The 22,857-nt window shown below is 40.0% G+C and overlaps 1 protein-coding gene across 1 annotated transcript; it reads right to left on the reverse strand.

The window, feature by feature from the left end:
* Window positions 1–15,215: 15,215 nt before the first annotated feature.
* On the reverse strand, window positions 15,216–21,062 carry LOC311493255 (GTPase IMAP family member 8-like; the record flags this gene model as incomplete). Its single annotated transcript, XM_084551814.1, has 3 exons — window positions 15,216–16,604; window positions 16,939–16,995; window positions 21,029–21,062. 3 exons carry the CDS (start codon window positions 21,060–21,062, stop codon window positions 15,379–15,381), a joined length of 1,317 nt encoding a protein of 438 aa, XP_084407940.1. The 3' UTR covers window positions 15,216–15,378.
* Between the last annotated feature and the right edge of the window lie 1,795 nt (window positions 21,063–22,857).

The following is a 22,857-nucleotide window of genomic DNA, read 5'->3' on the forward strand; positions in this document are numbered from 1 at the left end:
AGACTTAATGTTGACTTATCAGCCAGTGCTGAATACTACATTGATCTCAACAGGTTATTGTTGCTTACTGTTCTATGACATCAGAGGATCACATGTGTGGATGTACTAGATAACTAGAACTCTGATCACATGAGGACTCCTCCTTCACTTGAATCAAAGTTGTTCAGTTTCCAAGCTTCCTGTATTAGGTCCATGCATGTTCAGTTAGCTTCTATAGAGCATGCTCAGTAGGATCCTTCTCAGTCCAGCTGGTGGAGAGCTTCCAAGACAGAGATTCACCCTCGCTAATACTTTATTAACTCTGACATTATCATTGACCTCAGCTTGATATCACAAACCAGCACCGATATAAGGTGGATTAACAACCTGTAATGAAGTCAGTGAGGATTTAAGGTGGACTGAAGAGAATCTGTCAGTCATTATCAAGTGAAACTTTCTAACTCACCAGTCAACTTGGAAACATTTCAAGAAAATGTGACTTATTGTCTACAAACTGCTGGAATTCTACATGTTCATAGAAGATTTAGGAGACACTTCACTTTTACTTACCGGGAAGGGATAGTATCTCTGACACTGTAGAAAAACATAAAGTAGAATGATTGATTGATTGATTGATTGATTGATTGATGTGAAGTGTGTAATCAGTGTGATAGATACAGTTTTCATATTTTTCATGCTCCTGTCAATATTAAAAAGTTAGAAACCAGGAAAAAAGCCCAGCACAAACTTCTCAAACCATCCTGACCAGATATTTATAGATAGGCCACAAGTAATTAAGAAAAGGACTTCCGGTGATGCAGCTGAGCTAGGAAGACGTATGCTCCAGAGCTCTCAAGGAAAACTCAGATTTAAATTATATCGGCCACTGTACGTCAAACTTTATCCACCTGGTGAAATATGGACTTGAGACCTTGAAGTAAGACGCAAAGCTCAATTACCGACCACTTTTCTCCTCAGGAAGCAGTAGCATGCGAAACGAGCACTGAGCACAACATGGAGAAGGAAGAGCAATGTGAAGTGGAAGGAAGTCAGACCATACTACAAGAAATAAAACGTGGTAATGAAGCACTCTCCAGACCCATTCTCATCTGTCTACTTAAGTAACAGGACCGGGATAAAATTGTCCGCTAAGACATCCAGAGAAAAAGGTGAGCCAATCACTTTCAATGGACATGCAGCGATGCTTTTCCCAGATCTGAGTGCAAACCTGGTGAAGTGCAGAAAGGAATACAACCATGTTAAGAAGGAGCTGCATGCAAAGAAGCTCCAATTCAGCCTCCTACAGCCAGCGACTTTGAGAGTCGTCCCACCTAATGGAGAGAAAAAGTTCTTCAAATCACCTGAAGCACCGCATGTTTTCTGCGGGCCTTCCAAGGAGGCGATTAGTCCGGCTCCTCACCGGTGACTACAGGTGCAGGCAGCACAGCTCCTCTAATGCTGAGAGGAGAGCGATTCCTGCACAACCTTTCCACAACTATCTAGTGACTCTTAAAGTGGAACTACTGTTTTTTACCACCTGGACCTTATTTCTAGCATAAAATACCATCGTTTACTCACCAATATCACTTTTGTTTCATTTGCAGTTGTTCAGGAGATAATTAGATCAGCGTATATCTATATAGTGGGAGTGATCAGGACATCGAGACGCAGCCTCTAAATAACGCATTATCTGCCAATATTTTGTTATGATACACTAGTGTTATTCCCTGTTGAGTCCAGAGTTACCTGTTATCATCACCCAGGGTCTGTAGATCAATCTACAGCGGGGCGCTCACCTGCGACGGTCGGCTTGTTTACCAGTTATTTGCTGCTGCTATGATTCGTCCACAACCTCAGAATCAGAAACATATTCAGCCATGTTGCAAAAAACTAGCAGTAGCAAATTACAGGTAAACAAGCCAACCATCACGGGTGCGCGTGGCGCGCAGAGACGACATCATGTCTCTGACTGACATCGATAACAGGTAACTCCGGACTATATAGATATACGCTGATCTAAATATCTCCTGAATAAGTGTAAATGAAACAAAAGTTATATGGGTGAGTAAACGATGGTATTTTATGCCAGAAATAAGGTCCAGGTTGTAAAAAACAGTAGTTCCCCTTTAAGTGGAACCATATCCCCGCCATATCCTTCAATAAAAAACTCAAGTATACATTAAGCACTTATAGGGCAGAGAAAACTATTTTGAGAACAAGACAAAGGTACTATTAACTGGGGGAGAGGGCTCATAAAGTCCTATCCTGGCAATTTAAGAAAGAGGCGAGTTCAAAAACACTTAACCAAATTGAAGATGAACATGGCTGTATTACACAGAACCCAAAAGAAATAAATGCAACTTTCAAAAAGTTTTATGTTAATTTATATAAGTCAGAATCACCAGACAATCTGTCCATGATAGATACATTCTTAAATAATATTGAGTTTCCTAAACTGAATTAGGATTGACCAGCGGAATCTAGATTCACCATTTACCTCAAAGGAAATCAAAAATGCTCTATCTACACTAGAACCTAATAAATCACCAGGGGAGGATGGCTTTTCAACCAATTTCACTCTTGAATGCAGATTATAAATTGATTTCTAAAGCCTTACCGAACAGGTTGAGTCAATTCTTACCAAAATTGATGAACCTAGATCAGGTTGGTTTAATCCAGTAGAGATCCTTTGCCAGCGACATGTGTAGGTTACTTAATGTAAGCCATATGGCAGCCTCCAGTACTAGTATAGCTGTTACCTTGGATGCTGAAAAGGCCTTTGATAGGCTTGACTGGCCCTATTTATTCAAGGTTCTAACTAAATTTGGCTCCTATTAATTATTAATGGACAAATGTCCACTGCTTTCCCCCTGAGTAGATTGAGCAGACAAGAGTGTCCCTTATGCCCTGGGCTCTTTGTTATAGCTGTTGAACCTCTGGCCAAGACAATCAGACAAGACTCAGAGAAAAAGGGTGTGAAGTGGGCCAGACAGTACATAAAATTAATCTTATTGCAGATGATAACATTTTAATAATAATAATAATAAATTTTATTTAGAAAAGCGCCTTTCAAGGTACCCAAGGACACTGTACAAATTAGGTATAGGCAAGGAAGGACATAACATAAGGTGAACATGGATACAAGGATACACAGTACATAGAATGGCACTGTAATTTTGTACTTCCCTTGCTAAATTCAAAACTGTTTTGCAAACATTCAGAGCTGTTTCTGGATATAAAGTAAATTACAACAAAAGTGAAATTTTCCCAATTAATAAACATATGGAATGGTAAGACTCCAAGGGTCTCAATAGAAAAACTTACATGGGACTATAAACTGGGGGGTCTTCGACTGCCTTTTTGTTATTTATAGTTAAGATCATTTCTTAAATCTGTTTTGGGATCTGAAATGACTTTACCCCTGCTCAATGATGTGGAAGGACTGCTTCATGAGGGTAACCTCATTTTATCTCAAAAGCGTACTCTCTCCTGATGGATGATGCTCCAAAACCAGGTTTACATAAATCAAGGGAGAGATGGGAGTCTGACTTGGGTGTGACAATGGGTACAGAGCTCTGGTCTGAATTGTGTCAAAAAAGTCTAACTGCCACTTATAACTCCAGATACAGGCTGACCTATCATAACTTTCTCCATCAATCCTATCTTAATCCACAGAAACTGCATAAGTCACGTGAGACGCCGTCCGGTATGGCTGCGTAGGAAAGGAGCTCCGCAGAGCTGAACACGATATACCCCTTCTAAAAATATCAGATGCTGCCATAAAATACTCAAATAGATATAATATTAACTGGATCAATTCGGGAATATGCCCGGTGGAAGAACAACCACAAGAGGGGAGAGGAAAGATGAAAAAGAGGTATTTCCATTGGAGGGACAGGTTGATGTGGCTAATGAGCTAGCTAGTATCAAGACCATGCTGCAAGGGATCGCGATTGATATAAGTGGGGTGAAGGAGAGCTTGGTTTGCCTACAGACCACGGTTCAACAGCTTGGAGGAAGAATTACTGAGGCTGAAACTCGTATCTCCAATTTGGAAGACGGATGTTACACGAGGGAGCAAACAGTTAGCCAAGTCGGGAAAATTGTGGAACAACTTCAGGAAAGAGTCAACTACTTAGAGGACGCAGGACGCCGGAAAAAAGTTTGCATAATCGGTATCATGGAAAACTCAGAAGCAGGGGATATGGAGACGTTTGTGCACACATTATTGGAGGGATGCCTGGGCATGGATGTTGGTGGATGCTTTGAAATTGAAAGAGCGCACAGATGCGGACCCAAACCGAACATAGAAGCAAGATTCAGCCGGCACATCCTGGTTAAATTTCTCCGGTTCAGCGCGAGAGAGACGGTGTTGCGTGCAGCACGGGAAAAGGGGAACATCGAGTGGAAGGGCCAACGCATCTACTTCAGTCAGGACTTATCCAGAGACACAATACAGAAGCGCAAAAAATATGACGACATCAAGTGCCAACTCCGGAGCATGAAAGATGTGTCATATGCAATGCTGTATCCAGATACATTGAGGATCACCGTAAATAACAAGCGTCATCTCTTCACTATACCTGCGGAGGCAAAGGCTTTCGTCTCCACATTACGTTGACACTGTGTTGGGCCAAATATGCAACAGGAGCGAGATAGAAGGCAACACAACCCCCTGGAGTATTGGACTTGTACAAGGTGTAGTATTGATTTATGGACCAAAAGACAAAAGTTAAAGGTGTGAAATGGTTATTCCCCACACCAATAAGACTTTTTCATAATTATTTGAAGATGCAATATCCCACAGGATTGTTTAGGGTTCTATAATGTGTACCCAGTATAATGTTTTAAGTTTCACAAAGTGGGACATATATAGGCTTATGTTATTTGGGCATTTTGGTGATTGTTAGTAGTAAAGTACAGACATATATATAATGGATAAATGCCTCAATTGCATCATTATTTTCTATTTATTGTCATTATGTTTGGTTATTGGTGTGGGTTCGATAAGACAACTGAATAACAAAGTAGACTGTTCAACTTAAACAGGAAAAGGGTGGTGAGTAATGTCGAGATAAAGGAAATATGGATAGATTTAAGTTATTCTGTAGTGGCTGTTGGAGAGGCCCAATCATAAGGGTATTATAATAATAACAATAAGAAAAAAAAACATATTAGAAGGGGGGGATGGAGTGCTTAGCAGCCGGGCATTTATAGTCTCACGGATCTATTATGGTTAGTTGTTTTTGTTTTTTAAGGCTCCAAAGGACAGTAAACCTAGCCGGTCGGCTCGGTAGGTCTGTCGGGTGCTGGTGTTCTTTGTTCTATGTTGTATTGTTTTTTTTATTTTTTTTTCATGATTCTTTTGCACATTCTTATTTTTCTGGTTATTCATCACAGCTAACTTGCACTATAAATACAGAACAACATATAACATGACAGGATCATTAAAAATAGTTACTTGGAATGTAAAGGGAGCTAACTTAGCCACAAAAAGAAAAAAACTTATGATATATCTTAAACAAATGAGGGCGGATATTGCACTTCTACAAGAGACACATTTAGATGCAACAGAATCGAAGAAGCTACAGAGGGGCTGGGTTGGTCAGATTTTTTACAGTGCATTCTCATCCAGTAGGCGAGGGGTTATTATTTTGATTCGCAAAACTGTGACTACTAAAGTGTATGACCAGAAATCGGATACAGAGGGAAGATGGGTTGCGATTGATGTGGACCTAATGGGCAGGAGATGTTCACTAGTAAATATATATGCCCCTAACACAGATTCTCCAGAGTTTTTCTATAACCTACATGCAGTAATACAGAGTATGGGAAATAGTGATGTTATAATTGGAGGTGATTTCAATCAAGTAAGGCATAATACATTAGATAGATCAGGTAATGCGGGAAGATCTAGAAATATTCAGAAATCTCAGATAGCTATTGACACTATTTCAGAGGATATTGGTTTGGTGGATGTATGGAGGCTCATGCATCCTCAAGAGAGGGAATATACTTTTTTTTCTAATCCCCATGCATCATATTCTAGGATCGATTATTTTTTGATATCAAAGCAACTTGTATCAATGGTGGAGCAGACTTCTATTGGCAATATTGTTATTACTGATCATGGTCCTGTTGATATGACCTTGAGATTTAAGAGTGAGAGTAAGGGGCATTCTACCCGCTGGAGATTGAATACTTCTCAGCACCAAAATGAAAACTCATGTCAGTTTATATGGCAACAAATATTAGATTATTGGGAAATTAATGAGGGCACAGTGGATGATTCAGGAGTGGTATGGGATGCTTTTAAGGCATACTTAAGGGGCAGGTTAATACAACATTCATCAATCCAAAAAAAACAGGCAATTGATCAACTTGCCAAATTGGAAACAGAAATAAAAAACCTAGAGAGGGAATATGCAGATAGAGGAGACCAGGACTTATTGACTAATCTGAACAAAGCAAAATTTGAATTAAATACTATTATGCAGAGAAAAGCAGAATTTTCATTATGTAGGTGTAGGCAAAAATATTATGAACAGGGTGAAAGGGCAGGGAAATTACTGGCTCAAAGGGTGAAACAACGACAAGCTCAAACTCTGATCTCAGCAATTCAGAATGAGAAAGGGGAGATTTTAACAGATCCCATAGAAATAAATGACGCTTTCCAATTATTTTACCAAAAATTATACACAACGCAAGATTCTTGGGATAGGGATGAATTTCAAAATTTCTTGTCTGGGACTACTCTACCGGCACTAACTGAAGTGGCCAGAGAAAGGCTGGGGGCATGCATCACACTGGGAGAGGTGCAACGAGCGATTAAATGTCTGAGTGCTGGAAAGTCTCCTGGGGAGGACGGATTTCCCACAGATTTTTATAAATCATTTTCTGACCTGTTGGCCCCGAGACTTCTTACTGTCTTTCAGGATGCGTTCCAGAGGGGAAGCCTACCGGAGAGTATGCAGAATGCAATAATAACATTGATACATAAGAAGGGCAAAGACCCACTGCATTGCGGGAGCTATAGACCGATATCCCTGATTAATGTGGACGCCAAGATTTTGGCTAAGATATTGGCATTAAGACTAGAAGTGTGCCTCCCAACTTTAATCCACCCTGATCAGGTGGGATTTGTTAAGGGGCGGTCCTCAGCAGATAATTTACGCAGATTGCTACATTTGGTGTGGCAAATAAGGAACAGTGTGGAACCGGTGGTGGCTTTCTCTCTGGATGCAGAGAAAGCTTTTGATAGAGTGGAATGGGCGTATTTATTTGCAATTCTTGAGAGGTTTGATGTGGGTAATGTATATATTCAATGGGTGAAATTGTTGTATGGAAGTCCAAAGGCAGCTGTCCTTACAAATGGGAATGTTTCTGATCCTTTTAGACTATCACGGGGGACCCGACAGGGTTGCCCCCTTTCTCCTTTGATTTTTGCCCTGGCTTTAGAACCCTTAGCCTCTGTAATTAGGAACCATGTTGATATTAAAGGCATAGTTTCTGGGCAAGAATAACATAAGCTTTTATTATATGCGGATGATATCCTATTACTGTTAAGTAACCCAGAAATTGCAGTGCCTCATATTTTATTCTTGATTGGTTCTTTTTCCCGTGTATCAGGATACAAGATCAACTGGTCGAAATCTGAGGCGATGCCTCTGTCTAAAATATGCCCTCCCAGTATTCGTAATAGTTGGCAATTTAAATGGCTCCCATCTGGACTGGTCTACTTAGGGATCATGATTACCCCAGGGTTAAAAGATATAATGAATCTTAACCTACTGCCCCTTATCCAAAAAACTGAAAGTAATTTACAAAATTGGTCAAAATTAGGTTTATCGTTAATTGGAAAGATAAATTTACTGAAGATGATTACAATACCACAGATTAATTATATAACAAGCATGCTACCCTTGGACTTCCCACTCCCCCTTCTGTCTAGATTTAATAGGGCCATAAGTGACTTCTTGTGGATGGGGAAGAAGCCCGCTTTTAATAAAAAGAAACTATATGCATCTGTAGAGGAGGGTGGTTTAGGATGCCCAAGAATAGATTGGTATCACCGGGCCTTTAGTCTTAGTCAGCTGTCTAAGTCAAATATGCCGGAGGTCTGTGCTCCTGCCTGGGTGGCGATAGAGAAAGAGTTGATAGAGCCCTTTTCAGTACAGGCTTTCCTCACTCAGACAGGAGGTGATGTACCCTGCAGAAACCCTGTGTTGGCATTTTCTAGAGAAAGTTGGAGATGGGCCCATCAGGCGTGCCATTGGAACTATTATCACACCATGGGATCATCAATATGGTATAATAAATTATTGAAAATTAATAAAAAATTGGTCATGTGGGAAAATTGGGTGAAGGCAGGGGTGATGTTACTGGAAGATATGTTTGATGGGAAAAATGTGATCTCCTTTGAACAATGTATGTCTAAATATGATATTTCAAGAAAAGATTTTTGGAAGTTTCTTCAGCTCAGGAGCTGTATTATAACAGCAGATAGGAAGGTCAAATTTGCACCTATCTCTGGTATTCATGAGCTATGGCGATCAGGCTGGAAGCTTGGAGGAGGGACATCTAGATTTTATGATATGTTTAGAAAACATCAACCCCCAAACTACAAAGGGGTTAAACTAGCATGGGAAAAAGACTTTGGGGCACATATTGACTGGGAGGTTTGGGAGGAAACAATTAGGTCCTGGTACACTATAGCACGAGACATGCAGACACGGCTTATCTCATTTAGAATATTGAATAGGAACTACTGGACTCCAGCAAAAATGGCCAGGTTGGGACTTAGGGAGAATGATGAGTGTTGGAGATGTAAGAAGGAGAGGGGCACTTTGGTACATATGTTCTATGAATGTGAGATGGTGCACAACCTTTGGGTGGCTGTTATCCAATGTATCAATAAAGTACTGAAGGTAGAGCTCAGGGAGGGGCCAGCCTTATGTATTTTGGGGATTTTGCCGGGGAAATCAGGCCTATGTACACAAATGCGTACATGGGTGAAGCTAGCCCTCATAACAGGAAATAGGGTAGTCTTGAGACACTGGAAGTCGGAAAGACAGATCAGTTTTAAGGAATGGAGAGATGAGCTAACCAAGACAGCTTCGTTTGAACAACTTATTTATAGGATTAATGATAACTTAGACCTCTTTTTGAAGGTATGGGCCCCTTATTTGGAAATGATTGGAAAGTGATGATTATGAAGGCTAATATCTTCATGCTCCCTCCAGGTACTTTTTCATTTATGTCCAAGGAATGGACACGTAAAGTAGCATGGTTTGGTGATGAACTTAACTGTCAAGAATGTGCATTTTAGTACTTATTATTTTACTTTATTTGCTCATTTCATAATTATTATTGTATGATTATTGTTTTTTTTTTTTTTTTTTTTTTTCATTCTGTGTATTTTGTTTGTTATTGTCAGGTTTGTTATACTTTTCTTAAAATGCTAGTGGTACTTAAACTCATTTGTAATACTAAGAAAAGTTAATAAAGAAGTTAAATCAAAAAAAGAAACTGCATAAATATAAACCTGAGATATCCAGCTTGTGTTTTACATGTAGTATAGAAGAGGGCTCATTCCTGCACTGCACTTGGTTATGCACAAAACTTAACACATTCTGGAATGATTTTACTGACATCATGACAAAACTTTATTTATTATTTTTTTTTTCTCTCTCTTTCTCTCAATTTGTTTGGTGGGAGGGTTGGGGGAGGGGTTTGGAGTTGTGTGTTTGTGTTTTCATGTATATCTTGTTGAATTGAAAACTGAAAATAAAATATTCTAAAAAAAAAAAAGTAATTAAGAAAAGAGGAAGAGGAAGAGGAAAAAAAGCTGAGTGTCTGTAACAGACTGCCACCAGTACAGCACCATCTTTAGATGGACATAACCTGACTCATCCAGCACAGAGACTAATATCAGCTATGTGTTGGATGAGATTAGAGTCAGCAGACATCAATCAAACATTCATCCATATACTGATTTGATCTGTTTAAGGTGTAGCTGAACCCTGATTCATTTTATATTGAGAGAGAGGATGAGAACAACTGGACAACAGTTACTTACTGCGAGAGATACTGTCAGCCACTGAACGCAATTCACGTTTCAGTTTCTTTCCTAGAAAATATTTATAAAATACAAACAGAAACTGAATCAATGATGAATTCAACACAGCTGCATCAACAACCTGTAATGAAGTCACTGAGGATTTAAGGTGGACTGAAGAGAATCTGTCAGTCATTATCAAGTGAAACTTTCTAACTCACCAGTCAACTTGGAAACATTTCAAGAAAATGTGACTTATTGTCTACAAACTGCTGGAATTCTACATGTTCATAGAAGATTTAGGAGACACTTCACTTTTACTTACTGTGACGTGATCGCAGAGCTGAACCTGTAGAGAAACATAAAGTAGAATGATTGATTGATTGATTGATTGATGTGAAGTGTGTAATCAGTGTGATAGTCAGAACTAAACATCCTGTGATTGTTGGTGTCCACAAGCAGCTCAATAACTGATTTTCTTCATCTGTGTCAACATCTAGCAGCTCCACCTCAATACCTGTGATAGTCTGTGTGGACTGAGGCAGACTGCAGGTGGAGACAGAGAGTCAGGAGAACCACCTGGACAGAAAGTTACCACTAGAGGACGCTCTCTACACAATGTCTGTCCTCATGTCTAATCAAAGACAAGCTGAAAACAACAAGACAAAGAAAGAGAAGAGCAAGTGTCTAAATGTGAATCTAGAGCCTAGAAAAGCTGTAATCCTACATGTTAATGTGACCAAGAGGATTTCTGACTCAGTTCACTTTAACTTACTGTCAGGTGGCTGGTATTTAATGCTGCTGCTGGGCTTCACTGATGGGTCAGAAAGGTCTGCAGGGAGAGAGAAGATGTAGATGCATTGACTGATGTATTGATGTGTGAGTTGATGTTTCAGCTTGTAGTCATCTCTCTGGATTCTGTGTGTCTCTCTAACTTCTTGCTTTCATCCACTTCCAGAGCTGTGTTCAGTGACTTAGTTCTAAACTGCAGCTCTACAAATTGAACCGTGGCATCCCTAATACATTGTAGAGCCAAAGCTAGACTAATAACCAGGAAGCAGGCAGTGTTTGATTTGATTCTTTTCTACATTTTATCATTCATGCTTTGATTAGACATGTCCTCATGTCTAATCAAAGAATAGCTGAAAACAACAAGACAAAGAAAGAGAAGAGCAAGTGTCTCTCTTCAGGACAGAGTTGTGATTCTTTGTTGTTATTTATTCAGCTGATATTTTATGATGGATAAAGGAACCCAACAGAGTTACAGCAAATGCAGTACTGCTTGAATGTATCCAAAAAAGTTTCAAAAAAGGCAACTGGACTTGTAGATTTTTAGAGAAGACGTTTCACCACTCATCCGAGTAGCTTCTTCAGTTCTAGGGGACTGATGGGAAGTCTGAGGTTTAAATAGGAACTCCTCCTGAAAAACTTGCTTGTTATGCTAATAACCAGAAACTGGTGCAGCTAATTTCCATTAACGACTGGGTACTTACCTGTTGTGGAGGGGGGACTGTTTTTGTCCCTGTCCTCTTCCCTATGAATGGCTCTCTAACGACTCTTGTCCGTCTGAGGCTCCAGTGTCAAGGTGTGAATGAGATTGAAACTTCTTGGGGACAGAAGTTAAAACTGTATTGTAAATAGATGGCAGATTAAATCTCAGTCCACCTCCTCTGTTTAGTGAAGGTTTTTCCAGTCTGACATAGATGGCTTCCTTTACTCCTCTTTCAAACCATCAGTCTTCTCTGGTTTGCCCAGAAAAAGAGTTGTTGTTGCTCATCAGGCTGGAAAAGGTTCCAAAACCATCTCTAAAGAGTTTGGAACCCACAAATAATCCACAGTCAGACAGATTGAAGACGACTGTTCCCCTCCACAGGAGTGGTCCACCAACAAAGATCACTCCATAATAGTCTGAGAGGTCTCAAAGGAACCCAGGGGAACTTCTACAGCTAAAGGCCTCTCTCACATTGGCTAATGTTAATGTTGATGAATCCACTGAACAACCATGGTGTGATGGACAAAGACACTGCTCTCCAAGAAGAACATTTCTAAACATCATGTGGACAAGACAGAAGACTATTGGGACAATGTTTAGTGGACAGATGAGACCAAAGTCAGGGGTGGAAAGTAACGAGTTACATTTACTCTCGTTACTGTAATTGAGTAGTTTTTTTGTGTACTTCTACTTTTTTGAGTACTTTTTAAAATCAGTAGTTTTACTTTTACTTAAGTACATATTATTGGAAATAATTTACTTCACTACATTTTAAATAGCTTCCGTTACAAAGTAAAAAAATAAAAATAAAATAAAAAAATAAAAATGGATGAACTTGCACTGCATCTGCGTGCCACTAATCTGATTGGCTCTGGACAACTGCAGCGCCAGAAGATCAGAAACGTCGAGACGTTGGCGACACAGAGGAGCTAGCTAAAAGATGATGGAGACGAGTGTTGATGGAGAAGGGTCGAATTTGGGACAGAGAGACACGCACGGTGAACGTGAGGCCAATCCCTGACCATACTTAAGGGACTTCTTTGAGGTCAAGTCTGCGAATGACAACGAGACGCAGCTATCCACCGACAAAAACTCTGTTTCCAACCTGCACAAGCATGTACAGGTAAGATAACCTCACGTGAAGCTAAATAACGGTACATGCAATTAATCATGGATCCATGCAATTAATAACTTCATTAACTTCATCAATCATGCTATGCTAACGTCAGTGCTAGCAGCAAGCTTTATAGTGCTAGTTAACGTTAGCTAACATGGTAAGCTAGTAAGCTTCATTTTAAACAATCAAATTTGACTCATTCCTTAATTTCACACAAAATGAAGGTACCATTGCTATGAAATGGGTTGAAAATTGCTTATGAGTGTATTAACACATTGAAAAATGCACCAAAAAGTTATTAAGTTTTGGCTAAAATCTTCTAGTGTTGTTCTAATATTGTGTCTCTTTAAAATTAAATGAAAGAGTATGGTCTAGACCTGCTCTATGTGTAAAGTGCCTTGAGATGACTGTTGTTGTGATTTGGCGCTATATAAATAAAGATTGATTGATTGATATACTGGTGAATGTTTTTCATTCAGTAATCTTATATGCAGGATAAAACCAGGTGATCTGGGACCACACTTAAAGTCTGCCAGTGACCTATGCAGTCTACTCTTTCTACATGTCACTTTGAAAAATATGAATTAATCTATTAATATAAAAAAATATTTTAATTCTATGTTTAATGAAAACATGAAACTTGATTATTTATATGATGATGTTTGTTTTTTATTTGCAGAGGAAACATCCATCAAAGGTGAAAGTCTACACTGACCTCGTGGCAGCACGGAAGCGGACCCTGGAACCAGAAAAAAACCCAAACAAGCAAAAATATCTGACTTGGTGGCAGTGGGTGGAACCAAATGTGTGCAGCAAGAAAAAGTTGACACGGTTCTGATTAACTTAATTTGTGGAGGCCTTCATCCGTTTTCTGTGGTTGAACAACCTACTTTTAAAGATGAGAGGAACTGTAATCTGCATCAATCTGTGATCTATGTGTTTTCTTTAATAAAAGTGAGTTTGAGCTTTGTGTATGTTTTTGTCCTTTTTTATTGCGTGGGTAGAGATTATACACCCCGCCTAAGAAGTAACTAAGTAACTTTTACTCTGAGTACATTTTAAATGAGACACTTTTTACTTTTACTTGAGTAGATTTTTACACCAGTACTTTTACTTTTACTTAAGTAAAATTTCATCAAGGTAACAGTACTTTTACTTGAGTAGATTTTTTTAGTACTCTTTCCACCCCTGACCAAAGTAGAATAGTTTGGTTTAAATGAGATGAAACAACACTGCATCATTCCAGCATCAGAACCTCATCCCTCCATCAAACATGGGGGTGCTAATGTCCTGGTTTGGGCCTGTTCTGCTGCATCTGGACCGGGACGGCTTGTCATCACTAATGGACCAATGAATTGTGAATTCTACCAGTGAACTCTAAAAGAAAATGTCAGGACATCTGTCCATGAGCTGAATGTGAAGAGAAACTGGGTCATGCAGCAACGAGCCCAAGAACACAAGTGGTTCTACAAAAGAACGGTTAAAGAAGAACAAGATGAATGTTTAGGAACGGCCAAGTCAAAGTCCTGACCTTAATCCAATAGAAATGTTGTGGAAGGACCTGAAGCAAGCAGTTGATGTGAGGAAACCCACCAACATCTCAGAACTGAAGTGGTTCTGTTCTGAGGAATGGGCTAAAATTCCTCCAAGCTGCTGTAGACCACTGATCAGCAGTTACCAGTAGAGATGTAACGATATGAAAATTTCATATCACGGTTATTGTGATCAAAATTATCACGGTTATCAATATTATCACGGTATTGTTAGATGTGTTCAAAATGTTCAAAAAGTACTGAACACACACTGAAATCTTTTAACCAAGTTTTATTTTAAAAAAGAATACTTTTCTTTACATTCACTACTCAAGACGAGATCTAGTCTTACAGATTGAAGAACTGGCACAGAAAAGAAAACTCACTGTTTTATGTACCTTAAGTTGAAATCAAATGTGCATATGCAAGCAACACCACCATATTAAACAAAGTAATGTGGCAGAAACATTAAAATAATAACATAAATAAATAAAAATAAATGTGAAAATTGTGCAGGATGGCACCTTGTGGCCATAAGACGTAACTGCACTACACTCGCTGAAAAGTTGTGGGTGGTGTTCACGGAGATGGCTCATCAAATTGGAAATGTTACCCCCTTTCTGCATTTTCTGCACAAGGGTTGATTGTCTTCAATTATTTTACCGTCAACATCCTTTATAAATCCAAAATATGCCCAGACTTCTGATAGTGTTTTTTTACTGGGGGGGGGGGGGGGGGGGGGGGGGGGTCTCTGGAGCGCAGGTGGCTTCAGCCATGTTTTCGCAGGACAGACAGTGCAAACTGCGCATGCGTGCCCGCTTCTGAGAGAGTGCCGTTCAGGTGCTGCTGCTTCTCCAGGAAATGAGCAGTATCACTGTGAGTTTTTCGGTAATCAGTTGCGGTAATCAATCACGGTTTTAACGATAATTAAAATTTGAAACGGTAGTACTAACCGTCGGGAATTTTATCGCCGTTTATCGCCATACCGGAAATCGTTACATCCCCAGTTACCAGAAACATTTAGTTACAAGGAGGTCACAGCATATACTGGAAACATGGAGGCACTTAGATATGAACTTACAGCCATTTTCTATTGTCAAGGGATCGAGAGAAATTGGACAAATTAACAATATAGTTTCCTCCACTGATCTGACTGTAAATGTTATCAAACTCTGTAAACTGAGAGAGAACGAAAAGGAAATTAAAAATGATAGTACTTACCTTTTGTTTGAAGGTTCTCAGCCTGCAGTGAGCTGATCATATCCATTTGGGAACGAGCAAAGGTGTATACTGTGTAGGAGTCAGGTTTGTCCTTAGTGAATCTCATCTGTTCCACAGTCTCCAACAGTTCTGGGATCTGCTGTTTGTTCCTAATGTTGAGAACAAAATATCTTCCTCTGCAGCTCTGACAGATCTCCTGGATGTTCTGGTTTTCTTTTAAAAAGTTAACAACATCTGGATGAGTTGGATCTGAATCCACAGTGAACAGAATCATGGTGAAGTCATTGACTCTAGAGCTAAATGTGTTCTGGATGATCTCTAACTCTCTCTTGTCTTCATCAGTGAGGGGACCCACAGGTAGGACCAGGATGAAGGCATGGACGCCCTCAGGATCACAGAGGGAGATACAACTGAATGATTCCTTCATCACTGCCTCCTGAGGTTTTCCACACAAGGCAGGCAGCTCCACCAGGGAAACCCAACGTCCACACACCTCTCCCTGATTCTGAACACACTCTGATGAGTTGGAGACTGAATGAAGCTCTGTCTGACCTAAAATGGCCTTGGCTGCTGAAGTCTTCTCTGATTCTCTTCTCCCACACAAAACCAGATTTAAAGCCGGACGGTTGGTTCTTCTCATGATTAAACCAGAATCGTTTTCTTCAAATCCACCACACCTCAGATGTTCTCCATTGTTCTCCTTTACTATTTGACCCAAGCGTGTTAACAGCTCTGAACGATCAATATCCCTCCTCTTCAAGTATCTGTATCTACATTTTCTGATCAGTTCTTTTAATGGAGGAGGCTTCATGTAGTTTTCTACTGAGCTCTCCTCTCTGGGTGTTGATATCAGAGCCATTGAATGATCAAATGATCGATCACTGAAGAGTTCCAGGACTCTGCTGAGTCTCAGTCTGTGTTCCTCAGTGAAGTCTTCAGGCTGTAGAAGCAGCAGGAACACATGAGGTCCAGGAGCAGAGAGTCTCACACAGGTTCCTACATGTTCTCTAAGTTCATCTTCAGAGATGTTGGGGAGCAGCAGATCTGGGGTGTTGATGACATCTACTTTTTTGTTATCAAATGTTCCAGTGATTCTCAGACAGGACTCAGGTTCTTGGTTGAACTTGTTCTCTCCCAGGATGAAGTTCCCCACTGAACTCCTCTCAGACCAGCTGCTCCCCAGCAGAACAACCCTCAGCTCAGACACTGTGGAAGAAAAAGAACAACTATATTATTTCTGTCAACATTATAGAGAATCTATTAGTGATCAACTTATCACATGCAGTTTAAGTTTTGTGTTTTAATGTGTGTATATAGTTTCTATAGGAGGTTTAACTGCTTATTTAAATCCTGTAATGTTCACCACCTGAACTGTAAAGTGTATCTCAACGTTCTCCACTACCACAGGATCTTAGCAGAATGAATGAAACTGTATCATAAGACTCTATGAACTAATCTAGAGCCAGAATCAGTGTTTTCAGTGTGATATGATCAGATGTTCTATTAACCAACAGAAAAGTTCAGACTCAGTTAAACTCACTGTCAGGTGGAAGAAAGTCATAGCTGCTGCAGCGCTTTAGGGGCTGATCATCTGTGACTGTAAAGACAGAAACACAGAGATTAATTCATAAAATCAGTAAATGAATTTGTTATTCATATATTATTGAGCACAGTAACAATATGAACCTATCTCCTAAATCTTACAGCTACAATATCGTCACTTTTACTTACTGGGATGGTCTATTTCAGCTGATCCTGTAGAGAAACATAAAGTAGAATGATTGATTGATTGATTGATGTGAAGTGTGTAATCAGTGTGATAGTCAGAACTAAACATCCTGTGATTGTTGGTGTCCAAGCAGCTCAATACCTGTTACTCCACCCACATTCAGTGTAGGATCACTAAACTCATCTCACACATCCACTAGCTCCTCCTTCCTCAGGGTCCACCACAAGTTCTCAGCAGAAGTTACAATGCTGTCATCTCCTGTTGTCTGAGTCTAGCTGCAGTCAGCGTACGGGACGATTATCATGCATGCACATCAAAACTATTCACCCTTTTACCTTTTATTTCCATTAGTTTGCACAATTTCTTTAAATAATTAACGGCAAATATAAAAATAACTCATAACTCATATGGGCTTATTTAAAAACTCCACCTTAATAATATTAAAATGCCAGTAATGCCAAGGTGTCAATACACATGCCTGCAGCTAGGTGGCGCTATAATAAGCAAATTTATTTGATTTAAAGCTACAAGCAGTTAGAGCACTAAATACTATATGCTAAGCTTACGTTTGGTTTGTTGGGATTGCCAGAAAGCAGATGTGTCCGTGACAGCAATATCGCTGGTATCATCATAATTTAGCTCCCTTGGTGTGGAAAGAGGTACACAGCGCTTATTCCTATGTGTCAAATGTCCGGTTGAATTTTAACAATCATCCCTCTTAAATTTAAAATGTGTGTAAATAAATAAATTTATATTAACTAGTTTAAGCACGGGGATTATACAGAAAATGTTTTATTGATATCTAATGGGAGTTTGCTCAAAGATTTTGTTTGTTTGTTTGTTTGTAGATCAGTTAACTAATTTTCTTCTTTTTTGTATTAATTACGTACAGTTTTCACGGTGTGCAAAAATAAAGCCATTTAAGCACCAGTATGTGACTCTCTGTGCTATACTACTTGTTTAATCAGTGAGTGTAGCACCCTATAATGTAATAATTTCCTGATAATGTAATAACGCCTGAAAATATAATAAAATTTGCACTTAACTCGATCAAAAATGTATTAAAACCCAATAATGTAATAACTTCACCAATAATGTAATAAAATATCCTGACTGATATTATAATAACGTTTTTACCGATAATGTAATACCTTATTGCATTATTGGGAATTTATTACATTTTCAGGATTTCTTTTTTTCCCTCACATGCTGACAATCCCTCACATGCTGAAGACAAAAGTGAAGGGGAAATGCCCCAAGAACAAGCAGGAACTGAAGACAGTTACAGTAGAGGCCTGGCAGAGCATCACCAGTGATGTCTATGCGTTCCAGACTTCAGGCTGTAACTGACTGCAAAGGATTTGCAACCAAGTATTAAAAAATGAAAGTTTGATTTATGATTGTTAATTTGTCCCATTACTTTTGGTCCCTTAAAAAGTGGGAGGCACATATGCAAACTGTTGTAATTCCTACACCGTTCACCTGATTTGGATGAAAATACCCTCAAATTAAAGCTGCAAGTCTGCAGTTAAAGCATATCTTGTTTGTTTCATTTCAAATCCATTGTGGTGGTGTATAGAGCCAAAAAGATTAGAATTTTGTCGATGTCCCAGTATTTATGGACCTGACTGTAGATGAGGAACATGCAAAATGACCATGTCAATTGTCATGAAGTTCTGTCATTTTGATTTTTACTTAATCTTTATTTATACAAGTAAATCTCATAATATACTATAAGTATGACAGTATGTCAGCTGACAGTGGTCACTTGACATAGAGTAAGATGTCACTTTGACATTGAAAGTGATATAATAACCATTTATGAGTGGATATGTAGGCTTATGTTTATGTCAGGTGTCATGTAATGTGTATGTAGGTGTTATGAATGCTTATGTATACCCTCTTCAAATTAAGTGTTACTGAAAGTTGTTTTGTTGGTTTGTGGTTGTTTTCATGAGATAGTGATTTGTTGGAAATCTTGCCACAAATCCATGCCGTGGATTTGTGGCAAAGTCGGTGATTGCTCTGCTGAGTGAGCTGGGCATACGGGGAAGGAGCCAGAGGACTGCAGTTAGCAACATGTACCGGGCAGCAGAGAGAGCGAGCGACTGGTTATGGGTGCGCAGGAAGCATGCTAGCTGGGGAACTAGCTAAGGTAAGGAAGGCCGCATGTAGGCCTCGATTTGTTTGTTACGCGATTTGTTTGTTACGTGTTTTCGGCCCGCAGCAACGGGGCGAATCGCGGTAGATTTGCTTGTTTGTTACGTGGTTCAGTCTGCATCAACGGGGCGAATCATGGTAGATTTGTTTGTTTGACTCGTGGTTATTAGTTACTATATTAGCTGTTGATAGACATCGAATGGTGAGGGAAACAGGGTTGTGTAGTGGCAGTGTGGAGGGGGGTGACTCCAGGACGCTGGAAGTCACTGTTAAGCCTTCTCGAGGTGTTGTGGGCCTAACTTAACGAAACATCGGTGAAGGGAGGTGCCCACTTGAAAACCCCAATGACATGCTGCATACTGGTGTTGTCTTCTTGTTACGTGGTAGCTATGGTTAGCTGCTGAGCGGGCCATACAAGCCAGCAGCGTTTAGTTAATGTTTTACAATGTCTGAACTATGCTGCTCAATGGGCTTACAAGCCAGCAGCTTTTACTTAGTTTATGTAGATTATAGGTTAATTGTCATATTATATGACCATAGGTTAGGTAGGGTCTCTTAGCTGAACAGGGCCTCTAAATGTGTTTTGCCTGGGATTTTGGCACAAGGGATTATAACATCTTATCCTGTGTATTACTGAATGTGAAGAGGTACGTATAGGGAAGAGTTACCTTAGGTTTCCAGTGCTGCTCAGAAGCTTATCTGAGCTGGAATTCTGGTCTCCCAAGGAGGTAAGTCCATCACCCTCTCAGTGAGACCAGGATGTAGTTGCATGTCCCTGCGTATCTGCACATGTGCATATGGCTATATGCTACTCAAGGTCTGCAATTTAACCCAATAGTCTTTGTGTTGTTTCAAATCCGGTGTATATAACATTCTTAAATTCTCAAAACACAAAATGTAGAACTCTGGCCTGAAAATGAACATATATATTACATTATCTGTCAAGTATTACATAATCAGTTTTGGGGAAAAAAAAAAAAAAGAAATCCTGAAAATGTAATAAATTCCCAATAATGTAATAAGGTATTACATTATCGGTAAAAAAATGTTATTACAATATCAGTCAGGATATTTTATTACATTGTTGGTGAAGTTTTCGATCGAGTTAAGTGCAAATTTTATTACATTTTCAGGCGTTATTACATTATAGGGTGTTACAAGCCTGGTTTAGTCTAAATTCTTTATTATGGCTGGAAAAAGTTAAATTCATATTTCTGTATGAATGATTTCTGATAATACATCTTAAAAGACAAACTGTGTCTCATTTAAAAAAAATATTCATTGTGGTTGGACCGTGATTTGAAGTCAGTTCTTAAATTTGGCCCCCTCTCTGAGTTTTTAATGTCTGCTCTACCACATTAAATACTTTATACAACAGTAAACCTCCTTCAGTAATTCCTAGAATGAAACTGAAAAGAGGCAGGGTTGTGTTCTTTAGCTGTCTTTAAGTACGCTGCTGGTCCAGTTACACAATGACCGTTCAAGTCCTTCTGGAGTCAAAGCTGAAAAGATCCTGAAAGTTTTATCAACTGAAACTTTCTAACTCATCAGTCAACTTGGAAACACTGAAATAAAAGAAAGTAAGACCTTCAAAATGCTGCTGTGATTAGACAGCTGAACACAAGGAAACTAAACTGACTCCATCAATCATTATCAACCTGTTTAAGGTGGAGCTGAACCCTGATTCATTTTAGACTGAAAGAGTGGATGAGAACAACTGGACAAGACAACAGTCACTTACCTGTAGCCTCGTACTGAAGCACTTCATGTTCCATTTCACGTCCTAGAAAAGATTCATGAAACAAAGAGAAACTGAATCAATGATGAATTCAACACAACTGCATCAACAACCTGTAATGAAGTCACTGAGGATTTAAGGTGGACTGAAGAGAATCTGTCAGTCATTATCAAGTGAAACTTTCTAACTCACCAGTCAACTTGGAAACATTTCAAGAAAATGTGACTTATTGTCTACAAACTGCTGGAATTCTACATGTTCATAGAAGATTTAGGAGACACTTCACTTTTACTTACTGAGACGGTGATGTTCAGCTGAACCTGTAGAGAAACATTAAGTAGAATGATTGATTGATTGATTGATGTGAAGTGTGTAATCAGTGTGATATGTGCGCAGGCGCCGACTTGAGCGGCCGCTTGTTGCTGGTGCTCCCGACCAAGTTTCCAACTTTTGTAAATATTTCTTCGAAACTTTTTTCTTCTTTAGCACACAAATATCCATTATATTTGTTAGTTTCTTTGTTTTATAAAGATGCTTCTCAGAGGACTTTTATTCACTTTCCTGTTCACAACCGGACTATTGTTTGGAGAGCATTCTGCGTTCGGACAACTACGGGACGCAGCCATTGTTTACAGTCGGGATCAGCTGTTTGACCTGAGACACGCCGGCACAGACCATGGCTACATCACAGACCTCATCCCCGAGGAGATAAAGAGAAAGCGACGGGGGAGAAGGGGCAGGGGATGGAGGACGAGGCAGAAGAAGGCAGCGGCGAGGAGGGAGCGAAAGAGATTTAAGCCGTGTCTTCCCTCCATCATCATGGGAAATGTCCGGTCGCTGGCTAACAAAGTGGATGAGCTGGAAGCGCTAGTCAAGACCCAGCGGGAGTTTCGTGAGTGCAGCATCATGTTTTTTACGGAGACGTGGCTGCACCGTGACATCCCTGACCAGAACGCCACCATCAACGGCTTCCAGACTGTCCAGGCAGATCGGGACGTCACCGCAAGTGGTAAGCGGAAAGGAGGGGGGCTTTCCAATCTATGTCAACAACAGGTGGTGTAACCCAAACCACATCACCATCAAGGAACAAGTCTGCTGCCCGGATATCGAACTGCTGGCTGTGGGGCTCAGGCCGTATTTCCTGCCGAGGGAAATTCCTCATGTTATCTCCGCCACTGTTTACATCCCACCATCAGCGAACCCGACGGTGGCATGTGACGTCACTCACGGCGTCATTGCAAAACTGCAGACCAAACATCCGAATGCCCTGATAGTAGTCTCTGGTGATTTCAATCATGTCCCAATGACAAATACACTGACTAATTTTACACAGTATGTTGACTGCCCGACCAGAGAGGAGAGGACACTGGATTTGCTGTATGCTAATGTAAGGGATGCATACAGATCTACCTCCCTTCCCCCCCTGGGCAGGTCAGACCATAACCTAGTTCACCTCAAATCCTGCTATGTGCCCCTGGTTAGGAGACAACCAGTCACCACCAAAACAGTGAAACGGTGGTCTGAGGAGGCCTACCACTCACTGCAGGACTGTTTTGAACTAACGGACTGGAATGCACTCAGTGAGCCACATGGAGAGGACATTGACGGGCTTACGGAGTGTATAACTTTTTACATAAACTTCTGTGTGGACTACATTGTCCCGACAAAGACTGTCTACTGTTACTCAAACAACAAGCCATGGGTAACAAGTGACCTCAAAGACATATTGAATGCCAAGAAGAGGGCTTTTAGAACCGGTAACCGTGAGGAGCTGAAAGTTATTCAGAGGGATCTGAAAGCAAAGATCAGAGAGGCTAAGGAGTCGTACAGGA

This window comes from Chelon labrosus (assembly GCF_963514085.1).
Source record: "Chelon labrosus genome assembly, chromosome: 9".
NCBI lineage: Eukaryota > Metazoa > Chordata > Actinopteri > Mugiliformes > Mugilidae > Chelon > Chelon labrosus.